Below are 20,441 nucleotides of genomic sequence, written 5' to 3'. Positions count from 1 at the left end.
GATAGATTGAAAAAAGTAACAGTCCCCTTCAAAATAAAAGCAATGCAATTGTATTGTGTGCATGGCGTACACTTATTTACATTTGGTTTCTAATTTCCTATTGACCTCACATGGACCAGAAAGAGACAGCCAAAGGACCGGATGTGGCCTGGGGGGAAGGGGGGGGCATAAAATGCTCTCTTCGATCTAAGGGAAAATAGAGAAAGGCAGGTTCTGGGAAGATCATATTGATTCTTTAAGCATAGCATATTCATCTCTCTGTATTTTGTTTTGGCCAAAGCTTGGAACCAGCCAAATATTCTGAATTTTTGTTCTGCTTAACTATGGTCTCCCTAGAATAGTTCAGTAGAGCTTTCAAGTTATAATATATTTGTTTTGAGCTTGAAACAAAACACCTTCTTCTTTGTGGATACTTCTACTTTCTTAATACTTTGAAGAGATGATACATATTGATCAATGTAAATCAGTGATATTTGTATCATGAGACTCAAAAATAATTTCAGTGGGACACAGATTAAATTATTGAGACTAAAAGTCTAATTTACAGTATACACAGAATTTTGTGTTTTTTTTGGGGGGGGGGGAATTGGGATGAGTATTCCTATTTTGATGGGAACCCGAAGGCAGTTCAAATGCATATAATATTTGCATGTGAACCCAGAATTAATGTAGTTCATGAGCCCTTAGTCATCTGAATCATAAATTGAGTCTGAATGAGCTTTGTTTTAGACCTGGAACTTAAGCCCCATCTCCTAACAGAAAAAGTGTTAGGAAGCAGAATTGTATGTTTAAAGCAGCTAAGTACAACAAAAATAAATGTAAAAACATAACTTAAACTAACACAACACAATGAAGAAATAAATAATTATGGATCCATGATATTACTATTAAAGCTAATGATTACTGTCAATTTCCCAAGTCTATCATTTATAGATTTGATGCCCTTGTTTTAGTTTCCTGAATTTAGAAGCACAGATTAGTATTATCGATCACATTTTAGTCACGTTTCTCATTATGCTGGCTTGAAAGCAATTTCTGAAAAATGTATAGATATTATGGAAATACAAAATATCTTAAAGAGAAGTTTAATGAAAAGAATGCTGGGAAAAAATTACTTCTGGCTCTAAACCCAGAACTGAAAAAGTGCGTAGCATCTGACAATACAAAGCAATGCTGCCATCTACAGCTAAGAAATCATAACTTCAAACGGCTTTCACAAACTGCATTAAGACCATAACTTTCCAACTGAACAATACTATCCAATTTTTCATTATGAAAAAAAAGAATCAGAGTAGTATTTCAAAATCACAGTTTTTTTTAAATATATGTGAATGAACAGAGATTACAGGAATGCTCAAATGTTTACTCAAGACAGGAACAATAAATGACCACTCATCCGATGACCATTCAAAATAACAACAGTGATGAGTGAGAGATACCTATGACCAGTCCTCAAAGTTACAGATGTCCCAGCACTCATGATTTGGGTGTTTGGCAACCCACTTGCACTTATGATGGTTACAGCATCTTGTGGGCATGTCAACCTTCCCAGCCAGCTTCCCACAAGCTAAGTCAATGGGGAAGCTGGCAGGGAAGATCACAAGTTGCTGAAATCCTCATCCGCTTGGCAGCAGCCACCTCCAGCCTGCCATATCTCAAGGGGCATTCCTGCACCCATCCCTGCCTGGGAGTAGTCACCCCCAGCCTAGGTATAACTGGGGCCACTTGTGCACCCACCCACCTCCCTACCTTCCTTCTCCATTCCATCCCATTTACTGTATGTGTCCCCTCTAAATGGAACTTTCCTTCCAGAGCAGATTATGGATTTCAATTGTATTGACATAAGGAGCTAACTAGGTATAATGTTAAGTGCTTCAGTCATCAAAACTATTTCAGAAATTGATTTAAAACTGTTGCAGCAAGCAAACAGAGATAACATGTGAATTAAGTAGATACTCTTCAGATTTTAAGAATTATTAAAAACATCAATTATGATTTATTGATAATAATTAGACAGACAGACCCAAGACTTAAAAAGGATACTGAATCTTATGGAAATTTGTGTGCACTATTTTCCTACTTTGCAGAAGTTAAAAACTTAAGATACTTAATATAAACTCTCATATTTATTTGCAGCTGTGTATAAAAACATGACCTTAGCCATAGTCTTTACAAATGCTAACTTTATAGTTTGCTGCTGAAAAATGAGCAAATTATAACTGAGCTGAGCATCTCAACAAAAGTATCAAGGGTCTGTGAGATTGTTGTGAAAAAGGTCAGCCTATTACAAAATGCCTTCAAAAAAAGGCATCAACATCAAAATATTTCTATCAGAATGACTGCAGTATCCTTAAAAAAATCACATAGTGACCTATGTATGGCCTATCTGAATAGATATTCAGAGCAGGAAGAGGAACATAAAATGGCCACCAAAATGATCAAAAGAATAAAACAGCTGTCTTTTGAAGAACATTTATAAGTTTACATTCTGAGATTAAAAGTGCTACAATTCCTCGCATAGAAATATTCAAAATGGGTTTGAAAAAAATTAACAAAGACTTACCCGTGGGCTCACAACGGACAGAAAGGACGGCAGCTCTGTGATTTGACAATACTGTTTCCATGAGGTAGCTGGCTGTTGATGAACGATGTAATCCGAGTGGCCAATTACTGCTTTACAGTGGCTTGTGAATACAAGGCCCTAAAAACGATAAAATTCAAAAAGGTTTCTAAAATGTGGACAATGTTTTACCACAGCAATTCTGTTCTAAGAAATGCCAAAAATGAGCAATGTCCAAATATGTTCATTTGAAGTATGAAACTTTTATCTTGCTCTGACATTCTAAAGCCACTGGTCTCTGTTTATGTTTCTTTTTATAGCAGATAAAGAGCTCCAAAAAATGGAGCAACATTACAATACAACACTCCTAAAAAGAATCTGATAGGAAAGATATTAAGATTCTTTGATACAACATGCAGTTTTGATTGTTGCACATAGGGAATTGTGGTTCTTAATGTCATTCTATGTGTCTGGCTCCTGTGCTCCATGCAGTTAGGGAGATTGACACCTAGAGGGTGAATGTTGAATATTGAAACAAGAGTTGTTTCACCACAAGTACTACTTAGATATACAAGTCTGTGTGATGAACTAAACTATCTGCTACAGCTTTTCTTTCCTTATCATGTTCGTGTAGAACAGATTATTTAATTCTGAGATTTCTGGAATGCCTTAAATTTATGAGTAGGGAAAATTTAAGACTGTTAGAGGACATTCACTTATTAGCAGGAAGTCCTGACGGTTTTTTGAATTAAAAGTATTTTCCCTAGCACCGAGATGAAGATGTTACATACCTGCAGCAAAGTGCAGCTGTGCAAGTTGAGAGGGGAGAGTGGGAAGCTGACATCCAGCACAAAATCTTGATTCTTCAGATACCGAGATTGATGCTGGTCTTCTTTTTCTGGCTCCTTCCAGAATCGAAAGTGGTGGAGCCTGTAGGCGGCTTTCAGAGACAGGAAAAGAGCTAACCATCTAGGGAGGGAAAGTATACATTCACACCTTTTGAACAGGAATGTAATAGTCGACTTACAATCATTTGTATAGTTGGTTAGAAATTAAAACAACACTGAAAAAAATGAAATTTTGATCGGTTTTCACACTTATAACCATTTGAGCATCCCCATAATCAAGTGATCAAAGGTTGGACGCTTGGCAACTGGCATGTATTTATGACAGTTGTACAACATCCTATGGTCATGTAATCCCCATTTGTAACTTTCTCAACTGGCTTCCAACAAGCAAAATCAATGGGGAAGCCAGATTCAGTGAATGACTGCATTATTCACTTTAAAACTGCAGTGATTTGCTTAACAACTGTGGCAAGAAAGGCCATAAAATGGGGCAAAACTCACTTAACAACTGCTTTGCCTTGCAACAGATATTTGGGGCTTGAGCTACATAGTTTGCAGTAGTTATTGCAGTTGTTAAGTCAAGTACTATGAAAAAAGGGGGGGAATTGCTTAATGAATCATTATTTTTTAAACATGAATATGAGGGAACAGCTATTTTGGCATAATGCTTAGCCTTTCAATCTGCCCTTATTTAATTCTGAAGTCCAACGTCATATACATGAAATGTTATATGCAAGTGTTATAAGCAGAAAGGTAATTTTAAAATTAGCAAATAGTGAATGATCTATATTGTTTAGCAAATATACAGTTCTATAAAGAACAACAGTACATTTTTGATAATGATTCAGAATGGTTTAGCCTCACGCAAGCAAAAGCCTGGAAACTTAATTATTTAAAAAGAAACTGTACAAGAAAGTTTCTTATATGTGTAAATTATTCCTTTTTTGCCCAGATCTACAGGGACATTAGTGCACAAGTGCTATAATTGGTCTACATTCATACGATACGCATATTTATTCAATTTCAAGAATTGATAATTCAAATACAATTTTTTAAAGTATATAGAAATGAGAGTTTAAGTGGTATCCAGATATTTGTAATAAATATTCTTCAAGAAATGGGTATTTCTCCCCCCCCCCAAAAAAAAATTGCAATACACTGTATTCATAATTTTTGAAAAATTATTCCTACAATTACTTAAATCAATTGTGCTATTAGTTCAATATTTCTCACCTGGCTAGGTGCCCTTTATGCATAAGGTTTGCCAATTCCGCTGGAGAAACATCAATAAACCGTAGGAAAGAGAAACAACTCCCTTTCTCAGCACCTATAACATATAAGTAACAAAGATTAAAATGAGCTCCTGCAAAGAACTGGTGCCACACTGACTTTATAAAAAGTAACAAGAGGAAAACACAATTTGGGCTTGTATATAAACATTTGCATCTCTCCCTTGTTTCACATTTTTTATCTTTGATTATTAAAACAACCTACTGCATAAAAGTTAAAAAAAAGATCTTAAAAAGGGAACATTAATCACAACTTTGTCCCAGTCAATTACAGGTAATCCTCGTTTAAGGGACCATTTGCAGTTAGGAAATGATGGAAAAGTAATTTTGCAACCAATCCTCACATTTAGAACATTCTCAGGTCTGTAAAGCGAAAGAACGATGAAGAAAACCACAATCCCAGTTGTGGTTTCATTTAGCGACTGCTCCACTCAACAAGTTTAGGGTCCCAATTATGGAAAACAAAGAATATCTGTATTGTAGCTTCTCTCTAGAGCAGAAGATCACATGAGCCTAATTTTTATGAAAATTAATGTTTTCTGAAAAGCAGCGATATTAGTGGTCTGTGATCAGCAGGAACATTTAATACAAGAATAAGATATGCAAAGCTCATTAGTAAGGAATAATAGAAAATGGCTAAAGAAGGAAAAAGAGAGCCACTAAGAACGAGATGCATGGAAGGACACATTTTTCCATCCCATAGGCAACAAAGCCATAGGCGCATAAAGAGATATAAAACAGGATGACAATAACTGCACATCATTTCCTTCTCTCTCTCTCTCTCTCTCTACACACACACACACACACACACACACACACACACACACAAATTTTCTAATTAAGTTTTGGAAAAAGTATGAAGGGAAAATACGTTGCCATTATAAAAAATCTGAGGACCAGGGTTAAACCATAGCACATCTAAGAATAATTACACATTACCCTTAATAACCTTAATAACCAAATGAAGCGTCAAATAATGGGAAGCTGTGCTGTTCATAGTATAAATTCAGTTTGGGAGTAATTACAATTTGTAAAAAGGTATGTAACTGATTTAGGTATTTGTTCATTATCATATTCAGTACTTCAAAGAATAATCTCAAGAACAACTTTGATAACTTGAAATATTTTTTAAAAAAATCAATTAAAGTGGTAAATATTGAAAGGAAAATTAGCATGAGGAAAGTCTGGAAAAGGACAGTGATAACATAAAAAACAATGTTTCAAGATTTAAGTAATCTGAGTATTAGAAATGCTAAAATAGAGATCAGTTCAATTGTGAAATAAGCTAATTAAGTTGTTTATGACACCATTGTCCATATAATTTTAAATATAAGTTTAGAGGAAAAAAGCTATGTTATTATCATTTTAGGTAAGGTGATATGAATTAATTTCATCTCAATGTTCTCCCAGTCCTTTAACTTACCTCTTCTATGGAACAGAGACTGTTGAATGTAGTCTGGTGCAAAAGGAGAAAGTAAAAACTGCAACCACCTGGAAATTAATAAAGATTTAAAATCTTAGGATGTAAATATTAACTGAGTTCAAACTTGCTTTGTCACCTATCAATGCTCCAAGAATTGTGGGACATTGTTGTCTTTACGTTATTAGCCAAAATCATTCTCTTGAGAAGCCAGGAAGTATATACTATGCTCCTATACAGCTAAGCTATGAGCCACGTTAGCATAACATTAGAAGGGGCTGAAGGAACTAAAGATCTCTTGTTAAGAGCAATAGTTGAAGAGATTCCCCTGACTACATAGGTTGCATTGGAAAAAACTGAACATTATATAATACTGCTTACCTGTCCCGTGAATGGTTAAACACCCTGATCTGCCCATGACGATAAAGAAACTTTGAAATCTGATATGGCTTTAGTGAAATGTGAAATGGAGACCATGTTTCTTGTCGCTCAAAGAGCTCTGGATGATTGCAGACCTGTATGGAAATGTAATAATTAATTATTACAATAACAACAATAATAATGAAAGATTTTGTAATAAAATTATGTTTTGTAATAATATTACAAAAATAATTATTATCCTACATGTTTGGAAAAATACAAGAACAATTTTCAGGATTTAATCTTTTACACTTCTATTCCTCAAAACAGACATTTAAACCAGGATTATTTCCCTTACCCTGTAAGGCAGATCAGGGTAAGTTATTTTTTCATTATATACACTTCAGTCATACATACCTTATCAGTAAAAAGGAATAAAACAATGCAAAACAACATAACAATAACATCATATATTCCCACTTCATAAAACAATAATATAAATAACCACTTATTGTACGGAAACCCATATTTATGTCCAGTATGAAAGGCTTCATATAATTGCTACAAAATCCTGATAAATTTGAAAATTCTTTAATTCTGGGGAAATGTTGTTGCAGAGGATAGTAATAAAGAAGGTTCACTTTTGCAGCCCTGAAGACAGTATCTCTCAAAGTAAGATTCTCAAAGAGAGCCCTCTATCCTGATCTTACTGGAAGGGCAGATAATGCTGAGAGCAGTAAGATATGTAGGCTTTGGAGGTGACAACCAATGCACCTCAAAGCCAACTGTCAACCTGTACAACTCACAGAGTAATAGTATTCGCTGGTTGAAGCAAGAAGCACCTGCAAGTTCTTGAGTCTCTGCCTTCTGGCATGTATGGGGTGTTCAGGGAGGGGTAGCACCTCTGGTGTAGGGGCATGTCGTGTCCTTTTAGGGCAGCTCGTGCCTTCTAGACACTATATAGCTACCGAATCATTTTCAGGGGCAGCCTCAGATAGAGCAAACTGCAGTAATCTACTTGAGAGGTTGGATTACAAAAGGAGCTATCAATCCAGGTGATTCCCAATTATGAACCAGTTCTAAACAAGCCAGTGCAATCGGTCCAGATATTAGGCCACAGAGAACTTCACAATCAAATTGAAATCTGAGTCTTTTCAGTCATAGTTAAACATCTAACCACTATTCTACAGTGATTGTTGTAAACAATTTGTAAACTATAATTTGCAACATATATTCTTTTAGAATAGGCAGAGTTGCCTTTTCCATACTTATATATTATCTTGCCAAAATGCTCAATTTTCCAACAGACTATATTGTCACAAAGTGGCAAGTTTACCATTGCAAATTATAAAACAAAGGAGGAAGATCTTAAGTAAGTTAAGCAAACGTAATCAGTTAATCATGCATTATGGAATGTGGGTAAAAGCTACAAACGTTTTCTTGAGACAAGCATTTCAGAACGATAGGTTTTTCTAAACTCACCTTCCTAAACTGCATGACAAGGTTCATAAGGCTACTAGTAGTGTTCTGGGCTTGCTGAGTAGTTCCCATGGAGGATTGTAAAAGGTCATCAATTGAAATCTTATTCTTCAGAGCTTGATATAATAATTTCTGTCGACTGGTCTGCTGGCAATACATAAGAATCTCGATCTAAGAGAGAGGAAAATAGATTAAGCTATTGCCAACAGAACATTATATTAAATCCTAGTTCACAAACACAATCCATAAGTAATTTTGGGGACTAAGAGATTTTCCCCATAAATCTTCACTGTAATGTCAGGGATGCAGAATTAATATTCTTAGCTACAAATATTCAGATAGGAAAAACCCTGTCAAAAATCTATGGAATATTACTATATAACATAGTAATGATGTCCGAGTTCTCTTTAAGGAAAAGCTGGATTGATACTTTCAAAGTTACGTCTTCACAGCTTTGTATGATTTAGCCTAGTCTACAAGTGACATATTTTTGTTACAGATTTGTGTATCATATTCACTGACTGATATATTTTCTGATGATTAAAAAAATTGATTCAGAAAAATAATATTATTATTATTTGGAGTATTCAGAACAGCATACAAGTATAAAGCCCAGAAATATTCTCAGCTACTGATATATGGAACTGGATGGAGATTCTGCTCATTTGATTGATTTTTGCTCCTTCTCTTTCCACAACTCTTTTATTACTCTTACGATTTATTTTGCTTCCTTCTTAATTTGCTGAATTGGTTTGCTATTATTCTTATTATTCTTATTACAAACTTTACAACCATGAATTCTTTTAAGAGAATAACAAAGTATTGGGACATCCTGTAGAGGATTTTGATGAGATTTATGTCCAATTTGGGAGGTAGTCAGCTTGTGTCAATTCTGTTGACCTTCCCACACTTTGCTACACTTCAGCAGAACAAGTGCAAAAATCATACATCAAAATGTGCTCAGTTCATGGATCAAGAATTCCCTAAGGATATCATCTACGTAATAATCACCATGCGTGATCAAAATGATCAAAACTGCATATATTGGAAAATTTGAGTTATTTAAAAACTTAATTATGTAAAATATTACCATTGCATTGCAATGATTATCACTGCAAATAAAAATCAAGCACCTAACAAACACTCAGAAGTAGTACTACCACTATTACAGTCCTGTCGGAGCGCTAAAGTGCTTCTGGGTTGAAAGGATTAGTTGGTGACATTACTGACTTTGACTTTAAGGTGTTTACTATTCTGATTTATTAATTGTATGGTCAAATATATTTATTTATGCAGATACACAAGGTCTGAAAGTAGAGAAATATTATCATTTCTCTAGAAAGGATGGATCCCGAGATGCACTTTGGTCAAATGACGTACTTTTTGCCAATTTTCTTTTCCCCCTGGAGCCAGTTTTCGGGGGCAACAGAGTACTATAGGGGAAATATAAAATAAATGAAATTAGCTTTCCCTTCTTCAAGACAGCAGATTATCTAGCTAAAGGGATATCTTTAGCTGAAGGAGATTATTTAGCTGAAGGGACGTCTAGCTCAAACTCAATAGATATTGAAAAAGCATTTTTAAGAATGCTGATTTCACATCACTTAGAAAAATCACACACTGATGTATAATGGGGAAGGGGAAAACAAGAGGACCAAAGAATTTATTATTATTTTGATTGGCACCTTGTCTGACAGTTCATTTTCTACATCTTTCTTGATTCTTCTCAACATAAAAGGTTTCAGGATCATGTGCAAACGTGACAGTTGATCTGAAATTGAGAGAAAAACATTCCGTAATCATTTATCTAATATTAAAGATGCTCTGTTATAAATGATTGGCTCAAAACTGGGAAAAGAATCTGCCATAGTTATATACTGGCACTTTATTTAACCTATGAACAGAATAGTACTAGGATTAGAGCAACTGAAATTGAAACTGATGGTAGAAACATCAACAATGTCAGCTATATTGAGCATTCTACTTTGATATCTGGAAGACTTAAGAAATCTCATGTTGAAGGCAAAAAGCTTATCTGTTGCTCAGCAATTTTTTAAAAAAGTTCCAAAATTATGTTGACAGGTTATGCCAACACAATGCATGTTTGCAGGGAAGACATTGAGCTACTAAAAACTTTATCTTCCTAGGATCAAGTGTTCATAATGATTATAGCCATGAAAAAAGAAACAGTCACAACTAGGGCTGAAAATGGGATCTTGTCAAAACGTATATCGTCAAAATATTAATGTGTGAAAATATCACACTGATAGTAAAGGTATGTATTATCAAGATCATGTTTTCCCAACTGTGACATGATTGTGAAAGGTGGATGATCAAAATAGCTGAACAAAGAAAAACAAATGCCTCTGAATTGAGATATTGGGAAAAATGGTTGACAATACCATACACAACAAGAAGCAAATCATTTAAAATATTAGCTCAAGTAAAACTGGAAGACTGCTCACAGAAAACATTAACAGTGAAGGTAAAACTTAAGGATTTTGGACACACAAAGCAAAAGAAAAGGACACTGGAGAAGATTATATACTTGAAAAAAATAAAAAAACAGTTGAAAGAAAGTCTGGAAGTTCATGGATAGATATTCATACTGATGGCAAAAGCATGAATCTATAAAAATTTAAAGAAGCAGTTGTAACTATCGTGATGAAATAATGTCCATTGGGTAATAAAGGGCCAGAAGTGACTGAACAACCATTACAACTTACAACAGAGCTGTGAGTCATAATTTCTAAATATTACTTTAAATATTGGCAGCAGTATATTTTCAATACTAATTGCTGCAGAAGGTGAATGGAACAGTACTATTATATAAATGACCTGGTTATAAACCCCCCATGGGCATCTGGTTAGCTAATGAGAGATCAGAACAATGAGCTACCTGAGCCTTTAATTTGATTCAGTGCAATTCTTCAAATGTTCTAAGCAACTTATAACAACTGGTTATTAAGATACATGGGCAATTCTGCTCAAGTTGTAGAATTTGAATGCAAAGTATACTGAACCATGCATACTCACTCTCATCAATGGCAGATTTATTTTCCGCATGGCTTTCAATATCTCTAGAAAACCATTCATTGAACTCTTCATGGGAGTCAAACAATGTTGGCATAATGAAATGAAGCAAAGCCCAGAGCTGCAAAAGCAAAGAAGAAAGTGTGATAAATACCCCATTAACTAATACATCTTAAAACTCATTTCTTACATATATTAAAACGGTTCAAGGAAATTTCTTTCCAAAAATGTCAACATGAGTCAACTGGACTAACAATTCAGAAAATCTTTCAGTAACAATGACAGTGAAAACTACATCAAAAACTGATAATAGATTGAGGAATGTGATTTTCTGAGCACCTCTGGACACAAAGTAAACAGAAAGAGGCAGGCAAGACTATAAAAATGCACAGATTATACTCAATCATGTGTGGAAACATTAAATTTCTATTATTTATAGAAACCAAACATGAGAACAAAACATGCATACCTCAGCCATAGTGTTTTGGATGGGTGTTCCAGTCAGCAATAGTCTGTTTCGACATTGGAACTGAAGTAAAATTTTCCAGCGGACGCTAAATACCAACAGATTTTGAAGAAACTGATTTAGCAAGTGGCAATAAAGGAATTTTGTTTTGTCTTATTTTGAAATAATGTTAATTCATAAGACTTCTAGGTAAAATAAAATACTATGCAGATTTTACTTCCATTTAATCTGTCTCTAAAAGCGCTTCTACAATGTAACACGAACAATTTATAAGCAGCTCAAATATAACTATGAAAGTACAATTTTTAAAGAGTCAGATTTGGAAGTCTTAAACTGCACAGCTGATGGCACGCCTTCTTCTCTATTGACCCTCTCCTGCACATGCTACTTCCTTGACCATCACTGCTTGCTCAGAGAAGAGCGTCTGATGGGAAATAGGGAGAAACCTGGTTGTTGTAAATTCTTTTGTTACTGGAAATAGTTCTGGCAGGGCCCATGGAACCTAAATATAGTCAATGCTTCTACTGACTTACAACCTAACCACTTACAGTACAAAAAATTAATAAATCATAGGTTCTCCCTAGGTACAAATAAAACAAAAACACATTTTAAAAAGTGACAGCATTTCAATACTACAATTAATTACTGCAACTAAGCTTCCTTTCTTCATTGGTAAAATCAATAAACTCTTTCTACTACATAAGATACCTGGAGCTACTCTTGAGTGCCTGTGCTTCATCCAACACCATATATTGCCATTTCACCCGCTGAAAATACTTGACATCTTGGACTACAAGTTGGTAACTGGTGATCACCACGTGGAAAGAAGCATCCTGAGTATACAAAGTCTTCTATAATCAGAGGGGAGGGGGGAGGGAATGAAGTTCCATGAATAAAATTGACCCATCAAATATACCCAATAATTTTTACATGTTTCCAAGCTGAGTGAGCCGCTTGTTTCTAACTGGACACTTATGCTATCTAACCTATGATTAGGCAGATTTATATGCATATGAGTGAAGTAGAAGGTTACACTTTTCATGGCTGTTCAATTTACAAGCATTTCAGCAGTAGAAACTTCCTTGAAACATGGAATTATCTTGACTGGAGGTCTGTATTATACTTATTACACCACAAGATGAGGTTAAACCACTAAGGAAAAAAAAAATCTATGTGCGGTCAGATAATCACTCAATTAGCCCTCAAATATATTTAAATAGTAAAAGCCAAACATTTTGCAAATTCTAATCCTAATCATTAGCTAGAGAGAATGAAATTCTCATTAAGGGAAGAGTTTATGTGCATGGGAAAATAAGAAAGGTTTTAGGACCTTAAAGATAAGTATTATTATAAGAAATATTATAAGCTTATTATTAAAAAACTTTCCCAAATCTATTACAGAAAGACACAAATACATTTATTCTTTAGATAAATGAGAGGGATAGTACCTGACTCCAGAATTTCCTGATCACTTTTCTGTCATTGGGATTTCCCCAATATGGTAGCACCTACAATATATAGGAAACAGTCCATATAAGTACTTATTTACAGGAGTCCTTAAGTTCTTTCAGACTTTTGTCATTCCTTGTTAACCAGATTCAGATTTCTGGTCTTTTACATCAGGCTTGGCAGAAACAGAGTTAGAAGAGTAGGAAGTAATATAAATCTACAATTTATTTTAAGAAATTAGGAAAATTGAAATTATGGAATGATCATGTCAGCAGTCACCTTAAATCTTGGAACAAATCTGGCGAACTCCTGATGCCAGTTGTTTAATGTGGAAGCTGGTGAAATAATTAAAAAGGGGCCCCAGATGTTCTCTCTCTGGAAGGAAAAAAAACGTTAATTAAAAAATGTTTAATACAATCTTTACATAAATATCAAATATGATGAGCAAGCAAAGTAATACACACAATTTATATTTATTTCTTTAGTCATAAAATAAGACAGAAAGGAAGAAAAAATGCCTGAATAATTTTTTGAACATAATTACTTTGAGGTATGGCAGTAATATGCATACATAGCAACCTTTGCTTTTTATTTTCAGTGCAAACTTGTATTTATGTAGTTCAGGGTATCTAATATAGTACAAGTGTGGCACAAATCCCTTTATAGGCAACCTGGGCTTGCAGTTCAAAACAGCCAAAACAAAGGTAAAAGAATACTGTGTAAGACTGAAGGAGAGATAAAAGTCTGGGGAGGATCAATTATCCCCAGGAAGCATAAGAGATGCTGAGTACCAGAAAAGACTTTGAAATGAAAGAAATGAAGGTCTCAATTCAATAATGCACACAGAAAGGAAATGTTGTTACATATATGCACAGACACATTACATAGACATGGGCCTCATTTCAATCATGTAATAGTCTGTGATGGCGAACCTATGGCATGTGTGCCACAAGTGGCATGTGGAGCCATTTATTAGGGCATGCAGGCGTTGCCCTATCAGCTGGCCAGTGCGCATACACACGCTGGCCAGCTGACTTTGGCCTTCTTTTGAGGCCATTTTTCACCCTCCGGAAGCTTCCTTGAAACCAGAAGTCATCATTCCTGAACTTCCAGGTTCTCTGGAGGTCTGTTTTTCGCCCTCCCAGGCTCCTAGAAAGCCTTTGGAGCCTGGGGAGGGTGAAAAAACCGTGCCTAAAGCAGTGGTGGGGGGGTGTTGCTGGTCATGCGCACACGCAGAGCATTATAGGTATGGCACTTCGGTGCACGCCCCCCCTAGCGCTCCCCCTGCTTTTGGCACGGGAGCCAAAAAAGGTTCGCCATCACTGTAATAGGTGCTTGCTCTCAGCCAAAGGTTAAAACACAAAGAATCTACCTACCTCAGCCAGATGCGCTAATAAGGCAATACTCTGCACAGTTTTACCCAGCCCCATTTCATCTGCTAGGATACCATTGATGCCCTGAAAGAATGAAATTGAAAACTTCAGTCTGAGTAAGGCATAAAAAATAAGCACATCTAGTAACTTGCAAATCAATTCAATATTAAACATCTTTTGTCTTCAAAGACCATGAAATCATAGTTCTGGAAAGTTCTGTTAATCTTCTCCTTTCCATAAAAATATACCAGAAAGTATCTCTGGAAATATACCTGTATTACATTTCCACATATGACATTTTAATTTTAGGAGTAGGAACACAATATAAGTAACCTTAGTTCAGCCCTCTTTTTAGAGTCATGCCAAGAAGTAATTTGTTTTAAAGATTTTGCTTCAAGAAAAACAAACATACCTGCTCATAAAGGTTGGCTAGCCAATTCATGCCTTTCAATTGGTAACCTTTTAATTTGCCATTGAAAATGGTAGGCTGTGGAATGTCCTCTCCTGCCCGGATGGAAGGGTTGGCAAGGCTGTAGCTCTCTCCAAAGCCAGTGCCAAATTTATTGGCAGCTCGAAGTGCAGCTGCCCGGCTCTCCTTAGCATCTTCATCAAAAGACCTAGTCTAAACAAAGGGAGGGGGAAAGGTTAGAGGGATAATCTTACACAATATTAACTAGTCCAAATCCCAAGGTTACATAAGCTGAATAAAAATAAGTAGGATAAGATACATCTTCTTTCGTTTGTTAACATGGTCTCATTCATACGAGAAGGATAGAACAGAAACTAATACAGTCTGCAATCTTCATTCTTAAGTTTTACTCAATTCAATTTCTGAACTTGAAATATTTGATATACCTTATCACGACTACTTTTCATACAGTTCCATGGGATAACATTCACTTAAAATCTATGCCGTTTCATTAATCTTAATAAATACATTACCTAATTATGGATATCTTTAAGACTAAAGATAGTAATTTACAAGAAATAATGAAAAGTTGCTATTCCAATTCCAGACATCTTAAAATTTAAAATACTTTTCAATTTATATTATACTTTATTGTACACACTTACTTGGGCCTGATGAATTCGAAAAGCATCTTCAGCATTCTTCAACGCCTGAACCTTGTAATAGTTACTATCTGATAATAAAGCAAAATTTAAAAACAAAACAAGGGTTAAATTACAAAACTCTACTTATAAGCTATTCACAAATTTCTGAAAATTAAGTTTGAAATAGCTAAACAGATTGTTTGATAACATGCTTCACTTACCGAGAAAAGTGCCTCTCTTTGTCTTGCTATTTGTGTCTTTAATTAAGGGTTTCAGAGAGGCAATTCATTTGCAAGCAATGCCCCCCATTAAACAATCAGCCCTAATTCACAGTTCAGGATGAGCATGCAATGTAGCAATGTTAGGATTTCCCTAAATCTCAGTAGAATTTAGTATCATACTTACCATAATCTTCTTGAGTAATGTTGACAACAACTCCTCCACCAATATCAATCTGTCTCTGGATAGAACTATCTTCAAGTTTCCTCAGAATTTCTTCCTGAATTTCATCATGTCCTGTATCTCGTTTGCGACTCATGAAGTGGGCATACAACTCCGTTTGGGTTATTAGGAAGTTAAGTTTTCTCTGCTGTCTTTTAGCCTAAAGTCATTTATAAGTAAATAAAATGAATAATTTCACACGTAAAGATTCACATAGGACAGTTTCACAACTGAGGACCTAAAACAACGATTTCTTGAATGATGGATGGCTACTGATGTATTGAGAAAAATATATCTCTCAAAATATCTAATTAGCTGAAAGATCCAACCTACATGTTCTTGATAATTTAAAAAAATCTTATTAAAACAAGTATTACAAAATAGATCAATCTAACTTTACAAAAATCAAAAGATGAAATGTGAAGAGAGCACATTCAAAAATTACAACAATTTTAATAGGTACAAACAACCAATTTTGCGTTCTCAGAGAGGGGAAAGGGAAATCCTGTTTTTCAATTAAAGAAGAATCCTAGTGTTTTAAATGTAGGTTCAGCTTGGAAAATTATGAAAATGCATGCTAAAACTGCATATAAATTTGTTAAGTAAACTTAAAAAAATAATTTGGATCAATATTAAACTTATGACATGGATAATATTAACTAGAACTTTGTAGTCTAGAATTGGACTAGTCAACATGATGTTCACAAGCAGTATATGTTTGCTTGCACATTCCCAGGTATATGTATTTATTCACTGACAATGTATTTTTAGATTCATTTAATTAAAAAAGAAACTAATAAATGGGAAACTGGAAACTAAATCCTTAGCTTCCAGCATCATCTTTATTTACAGAAATGTTTCTGGTTCTTACATGGATCACTTTAGAGAATAAAAATAGTAGATGGGTACATCTGTCCAGGAAAAAAAAGTGGGAAAGTTTGAGAGTTCTCAAGCTAATAAAAAAGCAAATTTGTCATTTGTTCATGATAAATGGCCAATCCATAAAAAACAAAGCCATACAATAACCATTTTGTGACAGCATTCATGACCAGCCCTCAGCATTCTAAAGGTGCCTACCAGCCCAAAAGTTTTCCTTTCCTTCCTCTAGAAAATTGATTTCAAAATTCAGAATTAAATAAAAATTAATTATAATCTCCAGAAAAAAAAGAACAATGGATACTTTATATTGCACTGACAAGAGCCATGTTAGTCAATGGTGGCAAAAAATAAGATGCCTTGTGAGCTGCAGCTCACTTCATCAAAGGCATGCACACTAGTTGAATCTGATAAAGTGAGCTGCAGTTCAAAAGAGCTTATGCCTTTTAATGAAATCTGTTAGTCAGAAAAGTTGTCCCAGTCGCTGTCTGATTATTTGCTGCAATGTCTGCTGTGTTAATATTCATTCCCTAAATGAACTGTTCTTACTTCTCTCATCTCCTCATCCAATTTGCGCTGTTCCAATGCTTCTTTCTCTGCTCTTTTGCGGTGCTCTTTTTCCACTTTTTCATATTTTTTCCAATACAGAAGCATCTCTTTTGTAAGCCGACGTGCCCTTGGTAGAGTTTCCTTGCAATTCTTTTGGGCTTGAATAGCTGCTCGACGCACTTCTCTCATACACTGGTGAGCCAGCTAAAACAGAAAAGAGGGAAAATTACAATTAGGCAAAGAGAGAAAAACCTGGAAGAGAAGTTTATATTCTCTAGTCTTGCACTAGAAACAATGTTTTTGAGTATTTCCTAGTATCAGAGCTGAAATTTACAAAGGCTGCTTTAATAATACCTTGGTCTTATATATTAAATACTTTCATTTAAAATCAACAAGATTAAAAAGAAGTTTATCCTTCTGATGGAAATGATACTTTCTTCTTCTTGGAATTAAATAGATTATGGAAGTTAAATTGGGAAAAACCATGAGTACAGATATAGTTGCACAAATATATTATTCCTATTTGAAAACAACAATCACAGCAAATACAGATTCCTAATGAATTCATGCCTGGGTAACATAATGAACATGATGTATGCCAAAAAACCCAAATTCCATCCAGACAAGAAAGTATAATTTATCTTTCACTGTTGAGGCTCCAAAGGAACAGGTCCCATTCTGTTCAATTTTCAAATAATTACAGGTAGCCCTCACTTGTTTAGCCAACTTCACACTCTGCTGTTCTCCTTCCTAGCCCAATTCAAAATGCTTTTCTTGATCTTCAAAGATCACAGTTCCTAGAACTGTGATTCCAGGAGCGATTTCTCTTTGCCTCTACATACTTTCTGTATACTAAGGTAATCACTGAAGTCCATTTCTGGATTCCCTGACATCTGAGGCAAGCTATTATAATACATAGCTGTGAAATGTTCTTACCAGAAAGTTTTCCTAGTGCCTTTGTTGGTAATTATTTTTCATTTTTAAGTTGATAAAAATATTTTTAATCTTTAAAATTCTGATGATTAAAAATGTTTTAATTATATTTTTAAGACCACAATCCAATTCAAACTAACTTGATATTAGACCCTATCAATGCAATATGTTTTCCTTCTGCTTGGAGGTATAGATCACTGAACCATTACCAGTAGTACTAAAAAATAGATAATTTACTGTAGCTGAAGGACAAGATAGTAATTCTCTTAACATTACAACAACATTTTTTTTAAAAAAGCAATGTATTTCAGTCCCAGTACTGTACAAAATGTTGCATAATATACCTTTCTGCTATTACTCAAGAATAAATTTCGGGCAGAGACTTTTTGCTTGTATGCCTAAAAAGGAGGAAAAGAATACAATATTATATCATACTATAACAATGAATTTTTTCATAGAACTAAAAGTACCAACTAGAAATATCAAATATAATGATAGTTTTGCTTCAAAGGTGCAATGATATTCATTTGAATTTGTTACATAAATCAGGGATGCCCAACCCATTATTGGGCCGCGGCCTGTTCAGAATTGGGCCACACGAACGGCTGGTTAGAGCACGCACATGTGCAACTCAATTTGCGTGAGTGGAGGGCAAGAGGGCAGTTGTGTGCGTGCATGCTGGCCCCCCGTTGTGCAAATTGTGCTGTGCGCATTGCCCTGCCTGCCACTTGCACGCGGGCCCACCTCTCTTTTTCCTTCTACCAGTTTACTGGACTTCATCCTATGTATACAGAATCATTGATTCAGGAAAAAAAAATTTTTTTATATAATTTGCCACAATGTAATTTTACCTCATATGATTTCTGTATTCCCTCTAGTAGTATATTTTAGTTTGCAGAGCCTACCTTGGGCAGTTCCTTTTTAGCAATGCTTAGCCATACTTTCCTCCGGCGTGCATTTAATTGTTCAATGGATAAATGCTTTTTCTTAGACCCTGGTGGAGGGGTATCGTGAGAAAACTTGGCAAAAACTTTTATCTGGTGGTGATGACGTCGTGGTGACTCCTCAGATGAAACGTCTTCATCCCTTCTTTTCTTTTTTTTCACCTTTTTCAATTTTGCTGGAAGAAGACACACAATATGATCAGTTTGCTTCCATAATCATTTAAATTCATAGCATTAACTCGCATCTAATTATGGAACCAATTCGAAGTAGCAACTAATTTCTCAATTCTCTATAAATCTGCAGGGGGGGGGGAAGTCTAAATAATTCAAAAAGGATGAGTATAAGAAATATCAAAATGTCAAAACACCGTCATTTATAGTTTCTCTTTTAAGTAAAATGCTATTCAAATATTTGAGAAGATAGTTAATAAAGAAAAAGGAATAAAACTGAGTTCTAATAGATGCGGATAAAATCTACAATATGACAAAAGAGATAATATAAAAGAGTTTCAGAGAAAGCATATCAGATTGGAAAAAGCTGTTCCAGAAAGATCACTCTTATGCTTTATTTGTAAAGTGCACTAAGTCACTGTATAGCAGTAACTTTCAGGTTGGTTAATACAGGCTTCCCTCACTTTATGCTAGGATTACATATTCCAAAATCTCATGAGATGCTAAACCAGAATAAGGAGTCTTGTGGTAATAGATCAACATGTAATTTTAGACCCTTATTCTTGAACACTTACTTAAGCATGTTTTATTTCTTGCCTCATGTTCTGTGTATAGTGAAAGCATTTTATTTATCTTTTCAATAACTGGATTTCTAATGTGTACAATTATAATGGCAGACAAATGAGCAAACTGCACCACAGCACTCTGAATTCTTCATTATGTTCTGCGTAATACATTTGCCCAGACTAGGTCTGAGGATCTTTCACCAGCTTCAGTGTGGTTTAGTAGGTCGAACTTAATCTCTAGCATTAGAAAGTTCTTTTTCACTTTAGATACAGTGTTTCAATAAGGTATTGATAATAGCATTGAACCCCGGGTATTAGTAGGATCTATAGACGGTATGGAAGTAGGAAGACAGGAATATACAGCTAGTAAAATTTCACAGCCTGATGGTAAATACTTGATACAAATCAATGCTCAGAAAAGAGAGTTAACATAAATATGCACCTTTTAATTTTTTTTCCTCTTTCAACTTCTTTTTCTTCGGCCCTATGAGATGACGCTGTTGCTCATAATAAGGATCATATGTAGACAGCAAACCTGCACTATAATACTGATACTGCTGTAACTGAAGCAGACATAAACATAATTACTTTTTTAAAATTAAGGCCTAATTAAGTAAGAAATATAGCTGAG

At 34.9% G+C, this 20,441-nt stretch overlaps 1 protein-coding gene across 1 annotated transcript in view; it reads right to left on the bottom strand.

The window, feature by feature from the left end:
- INO80 (INO80 complex ATPase subunit) overlaps positions 1–20,441 on the bottom strand; it is a 63,993-nt gene that overhangs the window by 28,487 nt on the left and 15,065 nt on the right. The window contains exons 6-25 of the mRNA XM_032229424.1: positions 20,253–20,373; positions 19,035–19,249; positions 18,474–18,527; positions 17,197–17,400; positions 15,736–15,931; positions 15,352–15,419; positions 14,690–14,899; positions 14,281–14,361; positions 13,184–13,279; positions 12,904–12,963; positions 12,164–12,306; positions 11,459–11,543; positions 10,993–11,110; positions 9,642–9,727; positions 7,960–8,127; positions 6,499–6,632; positions 6,121–6,188; positions 4,642–4,735; positions 3,352–3,529; positions 2,564–2,701 (exon numbers count right to left, since the gene is read on the bottom strand). Of these exons, the coding sequence (XP_032085315.1) occupies positions 2,564–2,701; positions 3,352–3,529; positions 4,642–4,735; positions 6,121–6,188; positions 6,499–6,632; positions 7,960–8,127; positions 9,642–9,727; positions 10,993–11,110; positions 11,459–11,543; positions 12,164–12,306; positions 12,904–12,963; positions 13,184–13,279; positions 14,281–14,361; positions 14,690–14,899; positions 15,352–15,419; positions 15,736–15,931; positions 17,197–17,400; positions 18,474–18,527; positions 19,035–19,249; positions 20,253–20,373 (2,517 nt within the window). The remainder of the gene's footprint in view (positions 1–2,563; positions 2,702–3,351; positions 3,530–4,641; positions 4,736–6,120; positions 6,189–6,498; positions 6,633–7,959; positions 8,128–9,641; positions 9,728–10,992; positions 11,111–11,458; positions 11,544–12,163; positions 12,307–12,903; positions 12,964–13,183; positions 13,280–14,280; positions 14,362–14,689; positions 14,900–15,351; positions 15,420–15,735; positions 15,932–17,196; positions 17,401–18,473; positions 18,528–19,034; positions 19,250–20,252; positions 20,374–20,441) is intronic.

The sequence above is a fragment of the Thamnophis elegans genome, chromosome 1 (genome assembly GCF_009769535.1).
Source record: "Thamnophis elegans isolate rThaEle1 chromosome 1, rThaEle1.pri, whole genome shotgun sequence".
Lineage (NCBI taxonomy): Eukaryota > Metazoa > Chordata > Lepidosauria > Squamata > Colubridae > Thamnophis > Thamnophis elegans.
This window is presented reverse-complemented; position numbering and strand designations above follow the sequence as displayed.